At 45.8% G+C, this 24,437-nt stretch overlaps 1 protein-coding gene across 6 annotated transcripts in view; it reads left to right on the top strand.

Moving 5' to 3' along the window:
- The window catches only part of SPECC1 (sperm antigen with calponin homology and coiled-coil domains 1), a 173,384-nt gene that overhangs the window by 62,714 nt on the left and 86,233 nt on the right, over window positions 1-24,437 (top strand). Inside the window, exon 1 of one of the 6 annotated variants that reach the window (XM_050928990.1) lies at window positions 3,230-3,452. The exons of the other annotated variants lie outside the window; for them this stretch is intronic. Within the exon in view, the coding sequence (XP_050784947.1) occupies window positions 3,413-3,452 (40 nt within the window). The 5' untranslated portion in view covers window positions 3,230-3,412. Of the gene's footprint in view, window positions 1-3,229; window positions 3,453-24,437 lie in introns of those variants that run through there. 6 annotated transcript variants of the gene reach the window in all.

Raw genomic sequence — 24,437 nt, 5'->3', positions numbered from 1 at the left:
TCAGGGCACAGTGCAAACGGAGCAGGCCCAGGGCCCCTTCTGAGCATGGGCCCGGCTCCATGGCATCACTGGTGCCATTGTAAACCCAGGACTGGACCCAGTCCATCTCCCAGTATGTAGGTGGTCAGAACGTGTAAACCACCATTAAAATTGACATCCCAGTTTGTAATTTCAGTCGAGAGGCCAAGAAATGAGTGGGTCCTGGAGACTGAGCTCGCCGCTGGCCGGTAGAGGGGAATCTCTAGGTCAGTCATGCAGAGATTTGTTTCCTCTGTTAAAAGGTATTATCAAGTCTTTGGCTGAACTTTATTAAACTGTAGTTTAACATGTTGTCTGATGGTGTCAGTTTAAACATGGACATGAGTCATAAACAAGGTCAGTTAAGGGGGGAAATTGACATCAAGTTTTTGTTATTTGGACAAATATTAAATGAGATTCCCACAGATGTCACCTACATTTACCTCCTGCCAACCTCCACACCCGGTCAGCTGGGCATTAGCCTTAACTGACTTGATTTCATTGGTTGGATTTATCATTGTAAATAATCATAAATAGATCTTGGATCACTGCAGATCATCTCTTTTAGCAGAACATACATTAATTATCCGTTATTCAAGGCATCTTCTCAACTGGAGTCTGATGATGTTGAACAGGATCCAATTAAATGTAAACAGCTGTACCAAAATAACTTTCAGCATTTTAACTTCAACTGTCAAGAGGGGGGAGGGATAGCTCAGTGGTTTGAGCATTGGCCTGCTAAATCCAGGATTGTGAGCTCAATCCTTGAGGAGGCCACTTAAGGATCTGGGGCAAAAATCAGTACTTGGTCCTGCTAGTGAAGGCAGGGGGCTGGACTCAATGATCTTCCAGTTCTAGGAGCTAGGTATATCTCCAATTATTATTAAAAAAGAGCAAGAACAGTCTAAGCAAGGACTCGCACATCACCCCAATAGGTTGAGATATTAAGGAGATCTTGGCCTAATCCTGTGCCAAATTGTCCAGGCTCCCATATCTAGGCATAAAAGGTAGGGCATGGCATGGCAGCTTGCATTCTGAATTCCCCTGCCTTTTTTCAGGATCAGGTTCAGCCTGAGCTGCTCTTAAGCAATTTAAGCTATAACTTCCTTCATTTGTTTGTAATCCTCCCACTAAATTCAGGGCAGATTTTATTTAGAAAACCTTTGGCTGCAGGTGCTAAGCTCCCACTAACTTCACTGAGGCTCTCTGTGCTCCTCTGAGCTCAGAATTGTATTTGGATCTCTTTGTCATAAGACTTTCTGGTGCAGTGTCTGCCATGTAGTTGTAACCATGTCAGTCCCAGGATATTAGAAAAACAAGGGGTGGGTGAGGTGATATCTTTTCTGGGCCCAGCTTCTGTTGGTGAGAGAGATGAGCTTTGGACCCACACCCAGCTCTTCTTCAGGTCTGGGAAAGGTACTCCCAGGGCTTGTCTACATCACAAAGTTGCAGCGCTGGTGAGGGGGTTACAGCGCTGCAACTTAGGAGGTGTACACATCTGCAGGGCATCACCAGCGCTGCAACTCCCTGTTTGCAGCGCTGGCCGTACTCCCGTTTTGTCTCGGGTGTAGAGGATCCAGCGCTGGTGATCCAGCGCTGGTAATCAAGTGTAGACACTTACCAGCGCTTTTCTTGACCTCCGTGGAATAAGCAGGTATCCCAGCATACCTGAGGAAGCCTCTGGTAATCAAGCTGGTCTCCTTCCCCGGTTTGCTCTCGCGTTCCCCGAACCCCCAAGCAAGCAGGTCTCCTTCCCTGCGGTTTGCAGGGGGGTTCGGGGAACGCGAGAGCAAACCGCGGCGAAGCTGGTCTCCTTCCCCGGTTTGCTCTCGCGTTCCCCGAACCCCCGAGCAAGCAGGTCTCCTTCCCTGCGGTTTGCAGGGGGGTTCGGGGAACGCGAGAGCAAACCGCGGCGAAGCTGGTCTCCTTCCCCGGTTTGCTCTCGCGTTCCCCGAACCCCCGTGCAAGCAGGTCTCCTTCCCTGCGGTTTGCAGGGGGGTTCGGGGAACGCGAGAGCAAACCGCGGCGAAGCTGGTCTCCTTCCCCGGTTTGCTCTCGCTTTCCCCGAACCCCCCTTGAAGCCGCCCAACAGCGCTGCAGTGTGGCCACGTCTACCACCACTTGCAGCGCTGGTTGCTGTAAGTGTGGCCACTCTGCAGCGCTGGCCCTATACAGCTGTAACAACCAGCGCTGCAAAATTGTAGATGTAGACATACCCCCAGTGTCACACGAAAATGCAAAGTGGAACAGATTGTTTAGTGTTAAGTAGAAGCACATATTGTAAGGGACCATTCAAGGCAGAGAGGGCTGTTAACACCTCTGCACTCATGGGACCAAAAGAGGGGTTAGTAGGTTACAGATTTGGTAATAATCCATAAATCCAGTGTCTCTATTCAGTTCATGATTTTTAGTGTCTAGCAGAATGATGAATTTAAGCTCTTTACTCTGCTAGACACTTTACCTTGAATGGTTCCTTACTAGGATTGCCAATTTTGGTTGGACATATTCCAGGAGGTTTCATCACAACATAACCTTTCATTCAAAACTCCAGGACAATCTGGAGGGCTGGCAACCCTAGCCCTTACATAGTGGTTTTCAACCTGTGAGCCACAGACCCCCTGGGGATCCGCAGACTATGTTTAAGATTCCCAAATGGGTCAGCACCTCCATTTGAAATTGTTTAGGGGTTCACAAATGAAAAAAAAAAGTTTGAAAGCCGCAGCCTTACAATATGTGTTAACTACTTATGCTAAACAATCTGTTCCACCTGGCATTTTGCTGGGGAGTTCCTTTCCCAGACCTGAAGAAGAGCTTCAAAGCTTGTCTCTCTCCTCAACAGAAGCTGGGTCAATCAGAGATATTCCCGCACCCACGTTGTCTCTGGTGCAGTAGATTGTAGTTTTTTAAAGTGCTGCTTCTACTGGTCCCCTGGGGCAGGACCCCCCTGTTCTATCTTAATTTTAGTGGCCTGATGAGAGTAGCTTGTGTCTGGAGTAGGTTTCTCATTGAGAATGGGGCTTTATTCAAGTCCTTGCCTTTCTGTCAATTGCCTGCAGTTTGCTCTTGCTGCCTCTGTGTGGCTGACGCTGCCCGTCGAGTCACCTCTGTCTTTATTCAGCGGGCAGGCAGGCAGCTAATGAAGAGCACAGGCCGGCCCTTCGGTGCATAATATTGTAATGAGGTAGGAGGGCTTGGGGCTAGCCTCGCCGCAGTAGCCCGAGCAGCAGACACTGTTCCTGGTGTCAGGAACTAGGAGGGCGCTGACTGTTGCCTTTGGATCTGCCGGGCGCGCACACCGAAAGGCAGATGGGGGAGGTCTGCTTCTGATGCGGTGCATGAGCAGGGCGTGGGGACCCAGAGAATCGCGGAAAGGAATCACTGCAGTTTGCTGAAGATGGGTAACCAGCCGGGGAGACCGGAGGAGCTGGAGCAAGGTCTGTGTGTGCTCGGGAGCTGCTTGTATTAGCTCTGCGTTGTTGGTCTCTGTGTGTCTCTCTGCTTTTGCTCCTGGTACTTAACTGCCCAGTCCGATTGAGCAGGAGGGAGAGGCTGCTGTCATGTAATGCCGATAGCTCGCAATGTTCCCAGTGTGCTCGAGCTAGAACAGTTGTTTACCTTGCGACTAGGAAGTGCCATTCATCCTTGGTACATACCTGAAACCACAACGCCCTCCTTACATGAGGATTTCGAAAGAAACCCTTTGCTCCTGTGAGTAAAGAACCTGACAGATATCAGTCCACCTAAAAAGTTGTGCCGTGTATCTCTTGCTGTACAACATATCAGGATCTGTAGGGTGAGTCTGCCATTCATGGGTTAGGTAGGTTTCCCAGGCCTTTAGAATTTAAAATAATGCCTTTGTGAAGAGGCTCTCTCTTGCCATTGTCTCTCTGAAGCAGTGCTTTGCATGTTAAGCACTTGCACATTTTATGGAAGGTGGGGTCTCCCGGCAGGTACATTACGTTCCCAATGGAACTGCATGTGGTTATACTGTGTGTTAAAACAAGCTGGTAATCTGTCTTTATTGCCCTAATAGCAGCCCTCTGGTTCACCCTGCTTGCTCTGTGACACCTCATGAGGGGAGAACAGTAGGCCCTTTTCGTCCCTAGCTTAGGTCCTGTTTGAGCTTAGGACCCTCGAAAGTGCAGAGAGATCACTCAGCAGATAACTTACTAGCATTTTGCTTCTTCTCACTGTTGTCATGGGGAGTTTATTCCCACAATTCTATTAAGACCCTTTTGGGAAGACTCTTGATAAACTGATGGTCTAAGTGCAAGGTAGGCATGTAGCTAGCCGTTTGAAATGTAAACCCCATGTAGTTGACCTGGGGTGGGGTGGGGTGTGGTGGTGGAATCAACACTTCCCATTGTCACCTCTTGGAACCTATGATCTTCCAAGACAGATCTGTCATTGGATGCTAGCACTGCAGTTGGGTAGAACTCACTAGCAGCGTGTTAATAACCAGCCTAATGAAGAACACAATGCACCGATAGTCAGTCCCCGGAAGAAATGCTGCCCCAGGGAAATGGAAAGTCTCCTGAAGCTAAGTCTGTTACCCTTCCCTCCCATCCTCCTTGCAGTGAGAGTGAGTGCTGATGTTACAAAGTCAAAGGGGTGGGTGGGAGACAGAGGGCTCCCATAGCTCCAAATCAGAGTTCCAGGAAACGGACTCAAATTTTCAAATAAACTTATGGAATTTGAATACTGTTGAATCAGTAACAAGCATCTAAATTCCCTTGGTGGCTTTGAAACTCTCAGCCTTAGTTTCAAGCCATGTTGTAAGTTTTTTGTGTTGAGGGGACAGGGTTACAACCCCATTGTCCTCAAGGAGGTTAAAATCCATTCTTGCAGTGTAAATGGGACTGGGCCTTGTTTTAACCCTGTTCTCCAATTCTGCTTCAGCCTTAGACATTTGCAGGGCAACAGCATGACTGAGGAATACAGTTAAATGGTTACCTTAATGGGGGGGCTAACACTGGACATGAGAATCTAAATTTCAAGCGTGAGAGGTAGATGGAAGCTTTGCTTCCGATATCCCTTGCTTGGTGATGAGACCCAGGGATTCAGAAGCTTTGCTCTGTCACTTTGCCATAAATGCCAGTATGTGGTGGCTTTGTTTCTGTTTGAATGGAGATTTGGGGCAAATTTTGCTCTCATTTACGGAAGTCTAAATCTTCAGTTTCTCCAGATCTACACTGGTGTACCAGAGCAGAATTTGGCCTATCCGAGTCCTGTCCTTGCTGTGTCTGAAACTCTGCAGGCTATACAACCCTACACAATAACATGGTTATTGAGCTCAGTTTCCCTGGTTGGCATGGCCAAGGATTATTCTGCTGACAGCCTTATGGACACTGCCTAAAGAGGGTTCGATGTGTGGATTTCCTAAGTAAGATAGCCAGTGATATCTAAGGATCAGATTTTTAAAGATATTTCTGTTGGTTTAAATGGGAGTTAGGTGCCTAAATTACTTTTAAAATCTGGCCTTAGATGCTTGCAGTATGCTTTGGATCAGAGCCAGGTTCTAAATAATATCCATGGCCACACTCATCCAGGAAGCTCACATTTAAATATGTTGCTGCTAATCCAGTGCTGAGCCATAGTGTTCCCAGAGCCCAGGTACACCAACACATGTTAAATGCCATGCTGGGGTTAACCAAATCCTACAATACACTTCCTGCTGTGTCCAAGTGGGAGTGAATGGTGTGAGACAGGGATGTGGAGCTTTGTCTAGCCCTGCTCCAGCGTGTCAGTAAGGATATAGCTAGCCTCAGAACCGATCATAAAAAGCAATACCAAGCACAGCGGCATCTGACTGCGGGGCCTGGCAGGGACCATTGGAACAACTCTGGCCATCTCCCCTGACAGACAAGGGTTGCAACATAAAGGGTCCAGCAATTGTGATCATTCCAGGCTGTTGGCTGGGTGTCCATGCTGTCAGGAAGCAGGAGGGATCCTCTTTACCAGGTAAAAAGTTGGGAGCAGCCAAATTACATAGTGGATCTGAGAGAGGCTCTAACTAGCTGAGGAGGATATTTGAGAGGCTGGAAGTGGTAGAGGAGAAGAGATGCCAGGGAGGATGAGTTTTCATAAAGGGTATTTCTACACTGCACACTCCTTATGGCGGCATTTAGAGTACATACACTGCACGCCCTTCAGACCGGTATAAATAGCAATGTAGAGACATGCCTGAACCCTTTGTGCATGTCCCCTACGTCACTCTCTGCACGCCCTAGCTACACTGTTGTTTTTACCAGTGTGCTGGCCTGCTGTCTCCCATATAGCGGAAGCCTTTCCCCACTGCCTGCCCCCAGCCAGAGCCTTTCGCTGCCACATGTCTCTATGCACTTCATGGACGCAGCCCACTTTTCACTGCAGCATGTAGCTACATTTATCCTACTCGCTGCCGCTTGTGGTGTTCCAGTGTATGTACCTAAAGTGATCTGTTGTTTGGTGTCTAAGGCCCGGTCTACACTAGAAAATTAAGTTGGTATAACTAAGTAGTGTGCAAAGCATTCCCCTGAGCCACATGGACAGCACAGCATTCACTCTGACTCCTCCCAAGCTTGTCTACTTCTGCCAAGGTCATTAGAGTGTCAAACCCAGGGTCAAGGACATTCCTTTGCAGCATACTAGACCGCACACACTTTTCATCCTCCCAGATTCCACAATTCTTTTTAATCTTTTCAACCATAATTTGAAAAAAGTTTACACTCTTTGGCTTTGTCTACACTGGACTTTCGTCAGTAAAACTTGTCATTCAGGGGTGTGGAAAAAAAACCCCACATTCCCCAGCAACAAAAGTTTTACTGAAGAAAAGTGCCAGTGTGAACAGTGCTTTGTTGGAGGGAGGACAAAGCTAAGTCGCTGCTCGTCGGGGGTGGGAGAGCTCTCTCCTGTCCACAGAGCGGCACAGCTGTGTCATTAAAAGGTGCACAGTGTAGACACCTTATTATTTTGTAAATTGTGACCCAGGCAAGTTGCATTACCTCTGTGCTTCAGTTTGTACCTCTTCGAAATGGAGGTGTGGAGGTGGTTAATTCTTACCTACTGTCTCTTAACAGTTTTTAACATTCATGTTTGCAAAATACCTTAAGGTCCTAGAATGAAGAGCCCTATAGAAATGCAGAGATATTGTTTGCTATTCAGCAGAATTAGTTCTCCAAGGGCCAGGTCAGGCCCTGGAGCCAGTGGAAAGCATTAAATGTGATGATAGTGTGTAAAATGAGGCCACGTCACATAGAAAATAGTTGGCGGTGTTCATAGGACTTGTTTGGAGGAGTACAAGACCATGCTATTTTATGGTATGTAGTAAGGGGAGCCCCTCAGATATCCACTGATTGGATTACCAATAGCTAGTTATTTGCAGTGCTGTAGCTGCATTGGTCCCAGGGTATATGAAAGACAAGGTAGATGTGGTAATATTTTATTGGACCAACTTCTCTTGGTGAAAGAGACAAGCTTTGGACCTATACAGAGCTCTTCAGATCTGTGCTTGTCTCTCTAGTTGGTTAGGCAGCCTGGATTTCTAAGTAAGCACTCTGCAGTCCTTTGAAGATATCAGTGGACACAGTGTGAGATTGTATTTTCTGTTTATCCTCTTCAAATTTGCAAACAACTTGATGATTAAAATAATTGGGAGTAGGTGGAAAAAATGGCTTGAAAACAGCAGGCTTCAGCAGAAATGTTAATATCTCTATTTAGAAAGAGGTGACCAGTGAGGTTATCCAGGAGTTAGAGGTTTTCTTTGTTGGGATCTTGCTCATTGTTTAATTGACTTGGATGAGAAGACCAAATGTAAGAGGATACTCTTGGGTAGCGTTGCTGTACCCTTTTAAACATCCGCTCTGTCGCTCCCCAGAGTTGGCTATATTTCATGGTGGAGGAAGGGATTCCTCTGTGTATGTGTAGTTCATAAAGCATTTGGGATCTTTCAAGATAAAAGGCACTATAGAAATATGATTTATTTATGATGATTAACTTCATTTTTAATGTATTTCTTGCTTTCTATCCTCATCAGAGTCCTCCTCCAAGTCCCTGTTTCCTCTGCTTCTCCCACATTCCCCTTGTTAACATGGGAAGCCTTTTATTTGAGCTCTGTGATGTGTCAACATATCACCTCTGCCAAATAAGAGCCCAAGAGAACAGATGAATTTGAAAGGGGAGTGGGCAGCAGCTCTCACTAGTAGTTTGAATGCAAATACCAGCTGTAAGCTGCATCCTCTAGGGGCTCAAATGGTGAGTCTTAGACCTTCTGTTCCCCCCTGGAGCCAGCAAACCACAACTTGTGGTGGACAGATTCATTCTTTAGTCACCTCTTCCTCACATGAGCTGCTTGTGCCTGTTTACAATCTGAAGAGTAGTAACAAACTGCTGATTGAACCAGCCTTGTACAATTTGATTTGCCTCAGGAGAGTAATTTTTATTTTTATTTTAATTTGGCCTATCTTTTGAGGCCAGCTGGTGCCAGCCATGATGGTATATTTTTGTGATGTGACCACAGTTGCACTAGAACTGGACTCATCACTAAATCATTCCACAAAGGCTGACAGATGTCAAATGGCAACAGTCACTTTTAGTCTGTAGGCCAGCTGATAGTCTCACTAGGCTGTATTCATTCCAGGAATCTATGTCCTAGGTTGGGATGGCCTTTTAGCCACTCCAGTGACTAATTAGCTGCCTCCCAAGTGATGTGTTTGAGGCCAGGGTTCAGATGATAACCTGCAGGTCACCAAGAACCAGATTTTTAAAAGTATTTAGGTGCCTGCCCATGGAAATCAATGGGATGTAGGTGCTTAAATACCTTTAAAAATCTAACCCCCAGTCCTCTGATAAGAGGCCAGTTAACAGCTCCTTTAGGGGAAGGGAGCTATGTAGGGGCTGGCCACACCAGTGGGCTGGAAGTCCTGACTGGTGATAGCTGCTGTGTGGGCAGAGGCAGAAGCCTGTTGAAGGGGCAGGCAGCAGGCCATGGTTTACGCTTTCTGACTGGTTTGGGGCTGGTTTGGTTTTGAAAAATAAACTCATCCCTGGAGAAAGGGACTGAAATTTTGTGCACTTGGGAGCTTTATTTGACTTGGCTCATCAGCTTGTGCTATGGCTGAAGGGCTCTGTAGCTTGTGTCTGAACCATCCAGTGCCCCAGTGCTGGCGTGACCTTAGTATCCATTAAAAACTGATAGAATGGATCTAGTATAAGAGGAAATGTAAAAGGCAGTCTGCCTCTCAGGGGGGTTGACTAGATTAATTAAAATGGCTGCAGCTGTCCTGACAGTGATAGAGAGGAAGGAAAGCGGTGCTGGATGGCGAAGTGATGAGCTTTCCTCCATTGCTGCTGACTTAGTTGGGTGGGAGGGGAAGTGCATGAGTCTTGCAGGAAAGAGAAGACTAACTGCATTTTGTTCAAGCAGCAAAGAATCCTGTGGCACCTTATAGACTAACAGACGTTTTGGAGCATGAGCTTTCGTGGGTGAATACCCACTTCCTCAGATGCATGTAATGGAAATATCCAGGGGCAGGTATATATATGTGTGCTAGCAAGCAAGCTAGAGATAACGAGGTCAGTTCAATCAGGGAGGATGAGGCCCTGTTCTAGCAGTTGAGGTGTGAAAACCAAGAGAGGAGAAACTGGTTCTGTAATTGGCAAGCCATTCACAGTCTTTGTTCAATCCTGAGCTGATGGTGTCAAATTTGCAGATGAACTGAAGCTCAGCAGTTTCTCTTTGAAGTCTGGTCCTGAAGTTTTTTTGCTGCAGGATGGCCACCTTAAGGTCTGCTATAGTGTGGCCAGGGAGGTTGAAGTGCTCTCCTACAGGTTTTTGTATATTGCCATTCCTAATGTCTGATTTGTGTCCATTTATCCTTTTCCGTAGAGACTGTCCAGTTTGGCCGATGTACATAGCAGAGGGGCATTGCTGGCATATGATGGCGTATATTACATTGGTGGATGTGCAGGTGAATGAACCAGTGATGGTGTGGCTGATCTGGTTAGGTCCTGTGATGGGTGTCGCTGGTGTAGATATGTGGGCAGAGTTGGCATCGAGGTTTGTTGCATGGATTGGTTCCTGAGCTAGAGTTATTATGGTGTGGTGTGCAGTTACTGGTGAGAATATGTTTCAGGTTGGCAGGTTGTCTGTGGGCAAGGATTGGCCTGCCACCCAAGGCCTGTGAAAGTGTGGGATCATTGTCCAGGATGGGTTGTAGATCCTTGATGATGCGTTGGAGGGGTTTTAGCTGGGGGCTATATGTGATGGCCAGTGGAGTCCTGTTGGTTTCTCTCTTGGGTTTGTCTTGCAGTAGGAGGCTTCTGGGTACACGTCTGGCTCTGTTGATCTGTTTCCTTATTTCCTCGTGCGGGTATTGTAGTTTTGAGAATGCTTGGTGGAGATTTTGTAGGTGTTGGTCTCTGTCTGAGGGGTCAGAGCAGATGCGGTTGTTCAGGTTCCATTTGGCTCCTCAAGGCTTTATGGTTAGGAAATTACTTGTGAAAACCGTAGCATGGCTAGGAACTCCATCTTGAGGCTGGTCTACATTGCTGCTTAAGTTGATGTAACATATATTGCTCAGGAGTGTGAAAACAACAGCCCCCTGAGCAACATACGTTATATCAACTTAAAGTGTTGTCCATGCCACGCTATGTCCTGCCAACATAGCTTCTGCCTCTCATGGAGGTGGAGTAAAAGTGCTCTCCCATCCAGCATAGTGCATCTTCACCAGATGTGCTGCATCGGTGAGCTGTGCCGATGTAGTGGAGTAGTGTAGACTTGCCCTTGGTCCATCCCTTCTGAAAGATCCTCCTGTGGGACTGCAATCAAATAGCACAGATGTGTCCTTGTAGCTTCACCAAAGCGAGTCTCACTGATAGAGCTGCTGCCTCAATTGCATTAAAACGGATGTATCTTGATCTGTTCAATTTAGCTTCATTGATTCATCCTCATGTACATTAAATCAAGTCTTTATAAGATCTCCCTTTGAAATATGGCTTTCAGAGTTGCTGGGGCAAATTGAAGCCAAGGTAAGAAGGTACCTCTCTGTTGACTCTGTTGGTGTTGTACCTGCTTACATCAGATCTGAATTTTCTGTTGTATGTTACTCACAAGCTGGCAGCAGCAGGTAAGCATATCTTTTGATCTTTCAACTTTCTTTCCTAGCAGGTTTACTCATGCCTCCAGGATGATAAAAGATGGGATAACATGGTCCTTGGTCACAATGCTGACTAATCCAGACTTTCCACACACATTAATAGACCAGCTTTTCTTTCTTCCCTGAATATGAACTCCATGCATATGCCTAGATAGCTCTCAAAATGTGCCATCTATTATTTTCAGTGGAGTGGCAGGGCATATATTGCTGCTCTATGACCACGTGGTCTGAATGTCCTTCCCAAGGTAGCTATGTTGGCTGAGTGCTCCATCCCCATACATGGGACTCTCTAGGACTTTCAATGTGACTATTCCTGTGAGCTCACAAGGTTTCAATGGAGCTACAGTTTTCTGTCCTTGTAATCAGCATTAATTACATTACATCGAGCTGATCAGCAGGAAGTCTAGCCAATGATAATATGCAGAAATGAAAGTAGTAAGTCTTGGGGACAGACATGTTCTGATTGGGGAAAAAATATGTCCTTTGGAAAACAAAGATTAGTGCAGGTTGCAGAGTCCTGTGCTGAGTGTGACTTGTTCAGGTAAGTGCTATCTGTGACAAGGGTATACACTCCTGTCTTCTAGCAGTTACTAGCTGAATGCTTGAGTGGCTTTGGTCTCTGCGTTTTGAACTGAATTTGCCCAGATGCTAGTGAAAATTGCTGGAGAACAGGCTGAGTAAATATATCCTTGTCTTCTGATCTTGCTCACCTCCCAAGTGTTTGACCTAAGTGTTAAAGATCATGGGTGAAATCCCACTGAAGTCCATTGTAGTTACTCACTATATGGTAACTGTAGTTCTCTGAGAGTTGCCTGTGCATGTTCACCCTCCCACTTCTGCCTCAACTTTCTTATAGGACTCTTGAGTTTAGCAGAATAAACTGAGGTGGTGAGACTATGTGGTCCTTTTACAACCTTGGCTCTAAATATTTGGTGCCAAGAGGTGTTTCTGTGGCCCCACGGGGCTCTGCTTTCCAGAAGCATTCTGATACTCGGCGCCAGTAGGAGAGCATTTCACAAGTATGACTAAACAGAGAAGAACCATGGTTACCCTGGTGAGTAACAGGGCATCTCCCATACCCTTCCAACCATCAGTGTTAGAATACAATGGCTCCCAACCTAGGTGAGTGAGTACAGCTCCCCTGCACTGCAGTACAGAATGCTTCCCCTGAGCTGGGCCAGCAAGCTTCCTTAATAGTAATAGCTGAGCAAAGAAACTTGCCGGGAGAATCCCATGCTGGATTTTCCAGCCCCTAAAGGGTTTGGGCACTTTGGTGGTGTAACATTTACATTGACGATGTAATTCTTTATAATGCCATGTAATTAAGCCCCATGTAATCACGTCTTTAGGAGCTGCTCCTCCAAGGGTGTGAATAATGATCTGTTGGCAAAGGGCTAGATCTCTACAGGACAAGGAAGGAAAGGAGCTTTTAAAAATAAGTCCCAATAATTGTTTTCACAGACAAGAAAGCAAATGCAAGTGTCTCCTGCTGTAAAGTGGATGCTTGGGGCCCAGTGCTCATGTGGGACAGCACCAGCTCAGTGGGATGCTTTACTAATCCAAATTCATTGAGGCACAAAACAGCCTGCAGTTGTGATGGGATTGGGAAGACCCCGTGCACAACCAGTTCCTGTAGTGAATGAGGTTCAGCCCTCTAGGGCAACTGGGTTGGGTATCAGCTCAGCAGCACCACTCTGCAGGGAGCGTTATGCCCCGTACATTTGTCTGTCCATAGCAAGAATAAAATAGCTTCTAAATGCAGCATGTGAAGCCAAAGTGCCTCCTTTCCTCATTCAGGGTGAATCATGTGAGACTTTCTCCCTAGTGAAGAGAGGTTTTCAAAAAAGAATTCTGATCTAAAACTTAGTCCAGGGATCATTTGCTGCTAGTGATAATGCTGTTAGATCATCACTCTGAACAGCTACCGGGCAATGTCCCCTCCTCCTTTTCCCTTTGCCTCAGGTGAAATAAATGCTGCTGAAGTTTGGGTGTATAGATTTTAACATGTTTAAACAAAGGTAGCTGAAACTTTAGAGTTGAAGTTATAGCTCAGCCTGGCATAGTGTGGGGCAAGCTCTGCACAAAGAGCCCATTCACAGCCCCACCAGCACAGCAGACATCAGACCTGAAGTCCTCCTGCTTTGTATGTTGGCCCCCCACAAACAGCTGTGGCCATGCACCTCACTGCTGACCTGACTCTCCCTCTGTTGTTCCTCTCCTGGACGAGGGGCACAGGTCTGCCAATGCACATCCAGCCCATAGGCGTCTCCTGAGTGCAAGCTGACAGTTGTGAGACTTAAGATGGGAAGGGAAACCTCACTGGGAATGTGTTTGAGACTCAACGTGCTTATCTCCTACAGGCTTAGAAATGCTGCTTTCATGTCACATCGCTGAGATTGAGGAAGAGACGGCATAATAGAAGCAGATATACTCTTCCCCTCTGCAGCTCTTTCCTCCTCTACATAGAGCTTCTTTGAGGCTCTTTGCCTGGGGAAAATCTTTGGCTAGTCTTTTAATTATTAACTGCTTATTTTTTTAAACCAAGTTCTTCCTCCTTTGAAGTGGGCAACCCTTTATAGGTTTCATTCTTATTGCATTGTGGAGCATTCTTTCTATTTTCCTTCTGCCCTCTTCCCTGCCGTACCCTCACCTGTTCAGCAGTGCTCCTCACCCATGCAAGGGATTGAACTTGTGTTTAATTTTTGTGCTCTCAATTCAGTTCCCAGTGGACTGATGTGCAGGCCACAAAACCCACCTTCACAGTGGGCACTAATTGGCCCCATTGTTGGCATCTTCAGCAGAGAGGTAAAGGTATGGATGGGCATGGAGTCTGAACTCCCTTTTCCACCTCTAGAGATGGTCTCTTTAGCCAATATAGAGGCATATTAGAGGTGTACTATGGATGAAGTATATGCTACTGCTGTCCATGTTCTGGTCATCAAAGGATTTCAGTGTGCAGGGCTGTCAACCCAGCATGTTTCATCAGCACTAAATTAACACAGTTCGTCTAGAACGGAAAAAGGAGCAGTCGCTTTCTGTACTTCACAGCGTTTGGGTTCTTAATGGCCATATAGGCTTTTTCAGGGACATGCGCCATCTGTGGAGATTTCAGAGTCTCTGCGTATTGTTCCTGTCAATAGATGCATAAATCCCCACATTCCAATCCTATAAACTAGCCCCTTCCAACGAGCCATGCTGAGAATGGGCCATCTTTCCTCTTTTTCAGGCATTGGTTTCACAGACTTCCAGTTGATGTTTGGATCCCTGTCTCCTAGTTGCTAACTTTAACCATAAACTAACACTAGGCTTGGCAGGATTTTTGTTGTTATAATTTCAATGGCTAATATTGATGTTTATTTTCAAGCATTTTTTTCTATTTTTATCTATTTAATTTTTCACAGTTGTGCAAAATTATTGGAGGGCGAGGGTCAATATTACATGTCAAAATATACAAAGTAAATAGCCTTAAATCAAACTCTAAGTTGCAGCATTTTTCGTTCTTTGCCTGTCTGTAAATGTAGCTTATTGGTGGATATTTTTTTTTTTTTGGTCTATGTGTGGTGAAATCACCAATTACTGATTTACTGATAAAAATCTAATCGTTCTAAGCCAAACTACCTCTTGGTTTGGCTCCACAAAGGCTCCTTCACAGGCTGTGCCCTTTCCCTTCCCCCAGGGCTGGATAAACTCCATATACTCACTGCAACTGTTTGCTAATAGATTATTGGGTCCTCTGTGACAGAGGGACTGCTGGGCCAAATCTTAGGCCTGGTCTACACTGTTGGGGGATCGATCTAAGATACGCAACTTCAGCTACGAGAATAGCGTAGCTGAAGTCAATATATCTTAGATCGACTTAGAATCACTTACTTCTCGTCCTCGTGGCGTGGGATCGACGGCCACTGCTCCCCTGTCGACTTTGCTTCTGCCTCTCACCGAGCTGGAGTTCTGCAGTCGACGGGGAAGCGATTGGGGATCGATTCATCGCGTCTACACTACACGCGATAAATCGATCCCTGATAGTTTGATCGCTACCCACTGATCCGGCGGGTAGTGTAGACGTACCCTTAGTAGCATGCTGACCCCATGCACCAGGTTGCAATGCCACTAGGTTTGATGGCCCTTTCAAGTGGGGTGCCTGAGGCAAACTGCCTCTTTTTTGCCTCCTCCTGTCCGTGGGCATCCCTCAGCCCAGTAACTGCAGAAAACTACAGACATAAACAGGTGTGGGACCAGAACAAACAACTTAGTCATAGGTCATGCATTTCCACATCTCTGAAACTGTCCATTTCTGTAAGAGATTGCACATTTGCCCCAGTGTGAACTCATTTCCTGCCTCAATCTCTGTATGTTGTGACATAAAATTCTCCAAGTGGAACAAATTGAGAATTTTCCTATGTTTTCCCCAGGTTGTAAATTTTCTTCCTTAGCTTGGCAGTGGAAAACATTGAAAATGCCAAGTGAAACCATGAAGTGCTTCACAAATGTGACCAGAGCGTGATGATTCTCTAGCATCACAAACTTTCACACTGATCTAGCTGGGGGCTGTGTATCCTGTATTGTGAGAACCTTAATGTTCTTGTTACTATAAAAATCTATGACACATCTCAAAAGTGGGTGTATGACGCATCTCAAAAGTGGGGAAAATGTGGCTTTCTCCCTTCACAGGCAATAGGTCAATGGGGAAAGACAGGCAGGACTCAGTTTATCCCATATGATCCTTTTTTGACACTTGTAACTTCTGTAAAGTATTTTCCAGTGTTACAAGTAACAAAATATGACTGTTTCTATGGGCACACTATGGGCAGGCAGCATTCGGTCCAGGTGGCTGGAGTCTGCACTGAGGAGATTGTAATATTACCACTTCCTTTTTGCTATAAGCAGCTGAGGATGAATGAATTGGTCCCGACAGTCTCCAGAAGGTGTTTCTGGCATTGAGTCTTTCTAGTTAAAACTTCATTTTAATCTCACACTCTGTTCACAGAGTTTGGCAGCCTAGTGGCATGATCCTGTGAAGTTTGGCTGGTGTGAAGGGGTTATGGTGTGTTTCACCCTCCTTTCCTTTTGGGTTGCTGTTGTTCCTTCCCACACTGTCACAGATGGGAAGTGTTCGTTAACAAATAGTTCTCAGTAGCTGAAGGAATCCTTTACCCATCTGATACCAGGCCAGATATCTACTAGAACTCACATTTGACAGCCATAGGTAAACTGGAATTAGATTGTTGGCCTACCCATTGCACCATAAGGACCATCAGTAACTGAATTCACACAGTCCGTATGGATTTGGTTTCAGTATCTTTATTTGCAGTGCTCCTTGCGACCCCCAATGCAGGTGTTCTGTTTACTGTTCATCTGTATAATTATATTTTCCAAAAACATAAGGACAACTGTTTGGTGCTGTTGTGAGTATTGTATTAACCTCTGCCCTGCATTAACGAGGGATCAAGTGATTAGGTTGTGATTTCAATAGGGAGAATCATCTACTGGGCAAAGAGCTACAGCCCATGAAGATCCTGCCCTGGGTTCTAATCCCATCTGACAACCAGTTGCCTTAAAAAAAGTCCTAGTCCAGTCTCACCAGCTGAGAAACTAAGAAGAAACAGCACCTCACTTAAAATCAGATGCTTTCTTTGAGCAACCTCCCTGGGGCAAATCTTAAAAAGAAACCTCATTTGGCTCCCCAAAGCTGAGGTGAGCCTTTCTCTGAAAGATGGGATGCTCAGGACCACCAAGCACTTTCCATGAGAAAACACACAGCAGAGAGATGTCTCCTGCTGCACTGAGAACTTCAGGTCTGTATTTTGGCATTTTTTGACTACTGGGCATTGTTGAGGTGGCTCACGTCACATCAGTCACTTGGTAATCCGATTGCAGAGATTGTATTAATAACTGTGTGCAGTGATTACTTTTCCTATGGGGGCTTAACACCTCCAATAAAAGTCCTGTTACTAAATATCTTCCATTACAAACCTTTATCCCAGTTGCATTCTTGCAGACTGATTACTGAAATATATGGTCATGCTGACCTTTAACTGTTCCACTGGGCCTCTTTGAACCCTCATCCCAAAGGATTTTAGAAGGCCAGCGACCACCCTGGCTACAGCAGTAGCAACTAAATCATTCTTACAGCTTCTCTGGATGTTGAATGCAGATTTCTAACAGGCCACCATAATCTTTCTTCCTTTCTTGTCTTGTGGTTCCGTCTTTCCTTTGTCTCTTTCAAGTGGTTCTGTAAACACTGAGAAAAGGGTTGATTCAAAATGGATTTTGCTGAGGGTATAAAATGATTGTTTGATTTAAGCAAAATCTCTGTTTAATTCTCAGGATGAGACTAAAACAAACCCTGAAGTTAGGTTCAGATCAAAGTTTGCCGTTCAGACCCACCTCTGTGAAGGGCCAAAACAGAATAGCAAATCCAAACAGCCAATCTTTAAGAGTACTTAAATTCAGAAGCAAATTTCAATGCCCTCCCCTGGCTGAGTGAGGAGAATTTTGGCTCCTGGGTTTTGGTTCTGCTCATTCTCTCCATCACTGCCTCTTTTCCCCAGTTGCTGAGGGTAAGGGGAATTGCTAGTGACTGTGTGGCTGGCTCCACGGTGCAGATGCTGAGTCTGCAGAAAGCAGAGAGAGTGAGATCTCCTGGCCCATTTACAGGACTTTCTATATCTCATTTTGACAGGCGCGGAGGCAGGAAATGTTCTGGAACAAACAAATAAAACCAGCGAGTGGCCCAGTTCAGAGAAATGCCTGTCATTTTTGCCTGTTAATGCCATAGGTGCAAACAAGAGGCTCGGACCTTATAAGGCTTACAGAAATAATTCTTTATCGAGGCAGGAATTACTCCAGACACGGAACAGGCAAAATGAGCTCTGGCAATAGGGTTCACTGTGCGAGATTTGTACACAGAGATCACTGCACTGCTGTAAATCGCACTAGACTAGGGTTAGTTAGGGTTGCCAACCCTCCTGGTTTTGCCAGGAGCCTCCAGGAATTGGGCTCTATCTCCCGGAGGCTACTGTAGCCAAACTGGGAGATTTTAGGCTCTAAAAGTCTGGCAGCACAGTGAGGCTGAGGCAGGCTCCCTGCCTCCCCAGCCCTGTGCAGCTCCTGGAAGCAGCTGGCATGTCCCTGTGGCCCCTGGGAGTTGGGGGCGGGCAGGAGTCTCCATGCATTGCCCTCGACCCGAGCACCAGCTCTGCAGCTCCCATTGGCTGGGAACTGTGACCAGTGGGAGCTGCAGGGGCAACTGCTTTTTCCCATCCAGATTTCTGGTGGCTCTGGTATCACAGGTCTAGAAATCTCTTGTCCGATAGTACCATTTCTTTCTCTCTCTCTGATTTCTAACTTTTATCCTGCTGTCTCATTCTGTTCCGAAGAACTTGTAGTTGAGTTACTTTCATACTGCTGTAGTTTATCGTCCTCTAAATCAGCATCTCAGTGCAGGTATCACTGCTGCAACCTATAGTACCTGTGCCATGGGGAATGTAGGCATGCAAGCAAGCCAGATAATCAGACAAATAGCTGGAATTCCTCAAAGACTAGCGTTCACGTCATAATTATTTATTTTTACGTTTTTCCCCAATCCATCCCAGAAAGCAAAAATTTCCAAATAAGGAGGTGGGAGCAGCTGCTCTGCAAACAGAGAGCCACAAAAATAATTCTAGCCTCCACCCTGGTGTGAAAAAGATTTTCAGACTGCTGGCTGACCTGCTGGCTTCTGTTTGGCTTCAGATGATGGGGGAAATGCAGTGGTCCATTTCAGAGAGTCTTGGACCCTCTTAGGAGCAGAGAAGGGTCATTAACAACTTTTGAGGCACTAGTTTAATATAGAAGTATGGTGATGGTTCCTTCATGAAATGCAGAGAGTTGTCTTATTTGTATTACATTAGTGCCTGGAAGCCCCAACCAAGATCGGGCTGCCCATTGTGCTTGGCATTGTAAACATACATACACAAAACTGATCCTATTCTGAAGAGCTCCTAAATTTCCTATGTGTTCTCAGTTGCATATGAAATTCTCCCTCACGTCCTATCCTATACTGTGTGTGTTAAACAGCTGCTGACTTCTGCACCAGAGGTGGCTGCATTACAGTGAAGATAAAATTATTTAGGGTAAGTCTACTCTTAGGCTACGTCTACACTACAGGATAAATTCGAATTAGCTTAAAACGATTTTATAAAACAGATATTATAAAGTCGATTGTGCGCGTCCACGCTAGGCACATTAATTCGGTGGTGTGCGTCCATGGTCCAAGGCTAGCGTCGATTTCTGGAGCGGTGCACTGTGGGTAGCTACTGTAAAATAATGAGGCCAATAACTTCGATTTGCGTCCACACTAACCCTAATCCGATATAGTAATATCGATTTTAGCATTACTCCTCTTGTTTTGTAGGAGTACAGAAATCGATTTAAAGAGCCCTTTAAATCGATATAAAGAGCAGTGTAGTGTGGACAGGTACAGCGTTAAATCGATTTAACGCTGTTAAAATCGATTTAACAGCATAGTGTGGACCAGGCCTTAGAATGCTGCATTGGTGCAACTGCACCGATGCAGCCTTTAAGTGAAGATGCACCTATGCCAATGGTAGAGCTTCTCCTGTTGGCGTAGTTAATCTACCTCCCTGAGAGGCAGTAGCTAGTTGATGGAAGAAGCTCTGTCTACTATGGGGGAGTTAGGTCAGTATAACTGTTGCTTGGGGTTGTGAAACATCCACACCCCCCTGAGCGATGTAGTTCTACTTATATAGGTCTGTAGTGTAGACCTGGCTCCAGATGAAAGGTGAAAAGCAATGTTAGCACTTTTGCACTTCACTTGACTTTAAATTGGGATTCTAGAGAGGTGTGAATTAATCACATAGGGTGAAATTCACAGCTACACAGCAGAGGCCAGTAGAACACCTATGTACTGCTTATGACCTTTTTAAGCCCTTAAAGATCGTTAACTAATAGGAGGGACTATTGTGGGGAGGTTCCTTGCATTTCTAATTAAGATCTAATCTGGATTTGGTACAGCTGTATCTGAGGAACTGACCTTGCATAGTCACTGCTAGACTGGCTAGAGTAATTCTGTCATGACAGGGCCATCTACCTGGTTCCTTCTCTTACCTGGCTGGAATCCCAGTGATCTCTACCAAAAGGATTAGCTGGCCCGTAAGGGTGTTGGCTGCATGACTAATCTTTTGCAAACAGACTCATTCAGAGGAACCATGACTGGCCAAGCCTAGCTTTGCTGTGTGCACGGTTACACAAAGTCCAAGGGACAGGTGGTGGTTTCCTTTCTCTGGGACTTTTTGAGGGATAGAGAGAAAACACTATCCACTCCTGAGTTACTACAAAGTTCCTAACGACACAGAAAAATGCTGGCTTTTTCAGCCCATTTAGATCCTTCAACCTCAGCCAGCATACCTGCAGGAGCCAAGGACTGTATCAGGTTGTGAGTGTTGTCACAGTGGGATAGTAGTTTCATTTACTCGGGCTTCTGCCTAAGTGGGGTGATAGAGCAGGAATTTTATTGTTGTTTATTTGATTTCAATGGGAGTTGGGCACCTAATCTACTCAGGTGCTTTTGAAAATCCCACTAGATGCTTTGCTGCATTTTTAGACACATAAATATCTTTGAAAATCTGGCCCTTTGTGACAGGTGTCACTCTCATTCTAAGCTGTGGACAGCGTTGGAATGGATTTGAATCCACTTCACGTGTTGAGCTGGTCAGGTGCGGTTAGTCAGTATTTGTCACTAGGTTATTTTATTTGTTGTTTATGCACCCAGAGGTTTGAGAATAAGGACATTAGGATACATTTAAAAATTAGTATCTGTAAATGCATGTGTATTACTGTATGTCTAGAGGGCCCTGAAACTGTGCTGATAGCTCTGTGTAGCTCTCTGTGTGTAGGATCTGCGTGGCACAGGGTTACTGGTATGTCTGCCTTTTTTTCCCTCAGTCACTAATATCTGCTCATTCCTGGGTCTTTGTGTAGTATGTTAGTGTCCCTGCCATGGCTGGCAGTAGTTTCCTGTTGACGGGTTCGTAAACTCTCTCTGGGGAGCAGAGTCTTTTTTTTTTTCCTATTGCACTTGTCTGACCAAAGCAATTTAACAGTGGGCTGGAGAAGAGTGAGGGGGAGGGGGCCCTTGCATGAAGGATGTATCTCTGCAGCAGCATCAGTAGAAATAGTTTATTTTAAAAAAGCCCTCTCTGAAATTCTGTTAATTAAAGAAGCGCATACTTACAGCATTCAAAAAGGGTAACGAATACACCAGCCCCAAGATATTCTCTCTCGCTCTTGTGTCTTCTTTATCTTTCCTGAGGGGACAAGGATGGTCCTGTTTGTCCTTCCTGTTCATTATTGTTCATGTTCCAGTCTGACACATAGGACCATACCTCATCCTGCTGTGTGCTGCCTGGGGGTGAGCAAGGAGTGGGACATAGTCAGTAGCTAAAACCAGATCCTCCTGTTTTGCTGGTGCAGGAGGATAGATGAAATAAAATTAACATTGGGTACTGGATATGACTCCATGTAGTTGATTCAGGGTATGCACAGATGAATGTGCTTTTCTCTATGGGTGTCTGTCCCATGTTTCTGTCACTCACATTCTTCAATTCAGCGAGACTTAAGCATGACAAGTTATACAGGCATTGCCAATTAAGTGTAAAAGAGTCAGACCCTTCAGATGTCCGTCCATCACAGTGTGTAAGCCTACCCTGGTTCCAGATTTGATCCCTTGTGTTCCTTTGTTAGTGCACATCCATCCCTGCCCCGGGGTGTGTGGGGTGAACACTCCATCACACCACACCAAAGGGGTTAAAATGGCTCAGCAGGGGCTAGTTGACAGAATGGGAGACCACCTGGGTGAGGTGTAGGCTGGATATACAGCTGGAATAGAACCTGAAGCCCAGCTGGGAGGAAGAAGGGCTTGTATGAAGCCAGGGAGAGGAGAGGAGAAAGAGGGCTGCAGAGAAAGAGAGTGAGCAGTTATTCTTAGGGTTGAGAGAAAGGCGTAGTAAGAAGCCTAGGAAAAACAACAGCAAGAATGAGACCTCATGGACTTTAGCTACTGATAGTGGGGTACCTATGCTGGACCCCAGTGTAGAGTGCAGGCCAGGGTTCCCTGTCCATCACTAGGGGAGAGGTATGCACAAGGCTGTGGATTTTGAAAACTGCCTGAGGTGATTTGGTTAGAGAGACTCTGATACCCCTAAAGGGGGAAAACTATAGTGACCTGGCCAGAGAGATAAGACACAAAGAGGGAGCGCTGTAGGTCATGGGGCATGAGGGAGGCTGCAGAGTGTGAGACTGCGGCTGAGGAGGCATCAAACCAGTGGTGAGCTAATCCCCAAATGAGCCACAACGAGGTGCCAGAACGGCGAATGGAGTGGAACCCCGTGGCGTGCAGTCTGTAGAGCACATGTAAGTCTCAGCAATACTCTTCCTTCCCAGCTTTAGGGCTGGTCTACACTGGAAAACTAGATCAAACTAGCTACGTCGCTCAGGGGGTGAAAAATCCACATCCTCAGTCCCCATAGACAGCACTAGGTCAATGGAAGAGTTCTTCCATTGGTGTAGCTACTACCTGTCAGGAAGGTGGGTTAACTACGCCAATGGGAGAGCCCCTTCTGTTGCTGTAGGTATTGTCTACACTGAAGCACAACAGCGGTGCAGCCGTGCCAGTGTAGCATTCCAAGTGTAGACAGGCCTTTTCAAGGCTAGTTTCTTCACTGGATCCGTCAGTCGCTTGTGGCCAGCTGGGCTCATATGTGACCTCAAATGGAAAGTGCTTGCCAATCTCCTTGCAGAAGAACAATGGAGGTGGTTCGTGAATGCAGCCTCCTGCTCTGACTCCTGATGAGCTCCCTCCTCCCCAGAATCTCTGTGATCTTTGTGGACTTTGTTAAGAAGACAAGCAGAAGGACAATCTCTCTCTCTCTTTCCCATCCCCACCCCTCTTCTTTTTCAGTCTGGCATCCCATGATCTGTATGTTATGCCTCACCTAGCACTCAGGAGAATTGCAACCATCCATTATTTAGACAGTGAACTCCTAAGAGTTCATCCTGCTTCTGTGTCTTGGGCAGGGCCAAGCATAATTGATTAATAAATAAATAATTCAGCACCATAGAAATAAGAACAAAGCTGGCAAGCATAGAACCCGTTAGTGGAACTCCTCTGAGCTGCCCAGACTACTAGACTCTCACAACTTGACTTAGCATGGCCTGTAGCTGTGATGCTGGTGAAGGAGAGCTGAGGCTCCTGTGGACAGCACCTGGATTCAGATAATGAAGATACCTTGCAGAGAGGTAAAGTGACTCGTCCTAAGTTACATGTTGAGTTAATGGCAAAGGGTAAAATTTTCAAAAGTACTGAGTCCAATTCCCAAAAATGACTTGGGTGTGTAAGTTCCATGGACTTTCGGTAAGACTTTCAGTAAGAGCCTCAGAGACTTCTGAAAATGGGATTTTTAAGTGTGTAAATCACTTGGGCTCATATTTTAAAGGTATTAAGGCATTGCTGTGCTCAGCATTGCACACCCGATTTAAGAGTCTAAATCTAATTTTCAAAAGGGATTGAGGCACTTAGGAGTCTATTCCCTAAGTTCAGTAATGCCTAAATAGCTTTAAAAATCTGGACAATAAGCTCTTGATACTTTTTCCTGAGCTGTTAATAGAGAGCCCTGCAGACCTGACTCCTACATTCCCTCCCAGCATTGAGCCAGCAGAGAACATGTTGTTTGTAGTAAGTCACATGAGATGGCTCCATGTTGGTAAAACCACCTCTTTTTAATGTGGTTGTCATTGAATTCACACGCTATGCGATGTAGTTATACCGGCATAGATCTGTAGTGTAGTGTAGTGTAGTGTAGACCTGGCCTCAGTGTTGATTCCTTAGTTGGGAGTCAAGAGAAGGTGGAGTTGGGACCCAATATGAGCAAGTAATCTTCACTGAGCCCCAGCACTGGCATCTTTGTGAACACAGAGCATGCTAATTGCTGTTGCCTATGGCTTACCACTCCCAAAAATCTTAACCAGAACAGCAAAGGTACTATAATAATTCTTTGCACTCAGATGGCATCTTTCATCCATGTATCTCAATGTGCTTTTCAAGCATTTATGTACTATACTTCACAGCCTCATAGATGAGGAAACTGAAGCTGAGATGGGTGAAATGACTTGCCCAACATCGCACAGGAAACAAATGGCAGAAATAGGGAAAGAATCCATAGTCCTGCCTCCCAGATCCTTTTCCCTACCCCTAAATACTACCTCCCACTAGGGGCGGCTCTAGGAATT

This window comes from Gopherus flavomarginatus, chromosome 19 (genome assembly GCF_025201925.1).
Source record: "Gopherus flavomarginatus isolate rGopFla2 chromosome 19, rGopFla2.mat.asm, whole genome shotgun sequence".
NCBI classification, from domain to species: domain Eukaryota; kingdom Metazoa; phylum Chordata; order Testudines; family Testudinidae; genus Gopherus; species Gopherus flavomarginatus.
The sequence above is the reverse complement of the archived record's forward strand: the minus strand, read 5'-3'. Positions and strand labels throughout refer to the sequence as shown.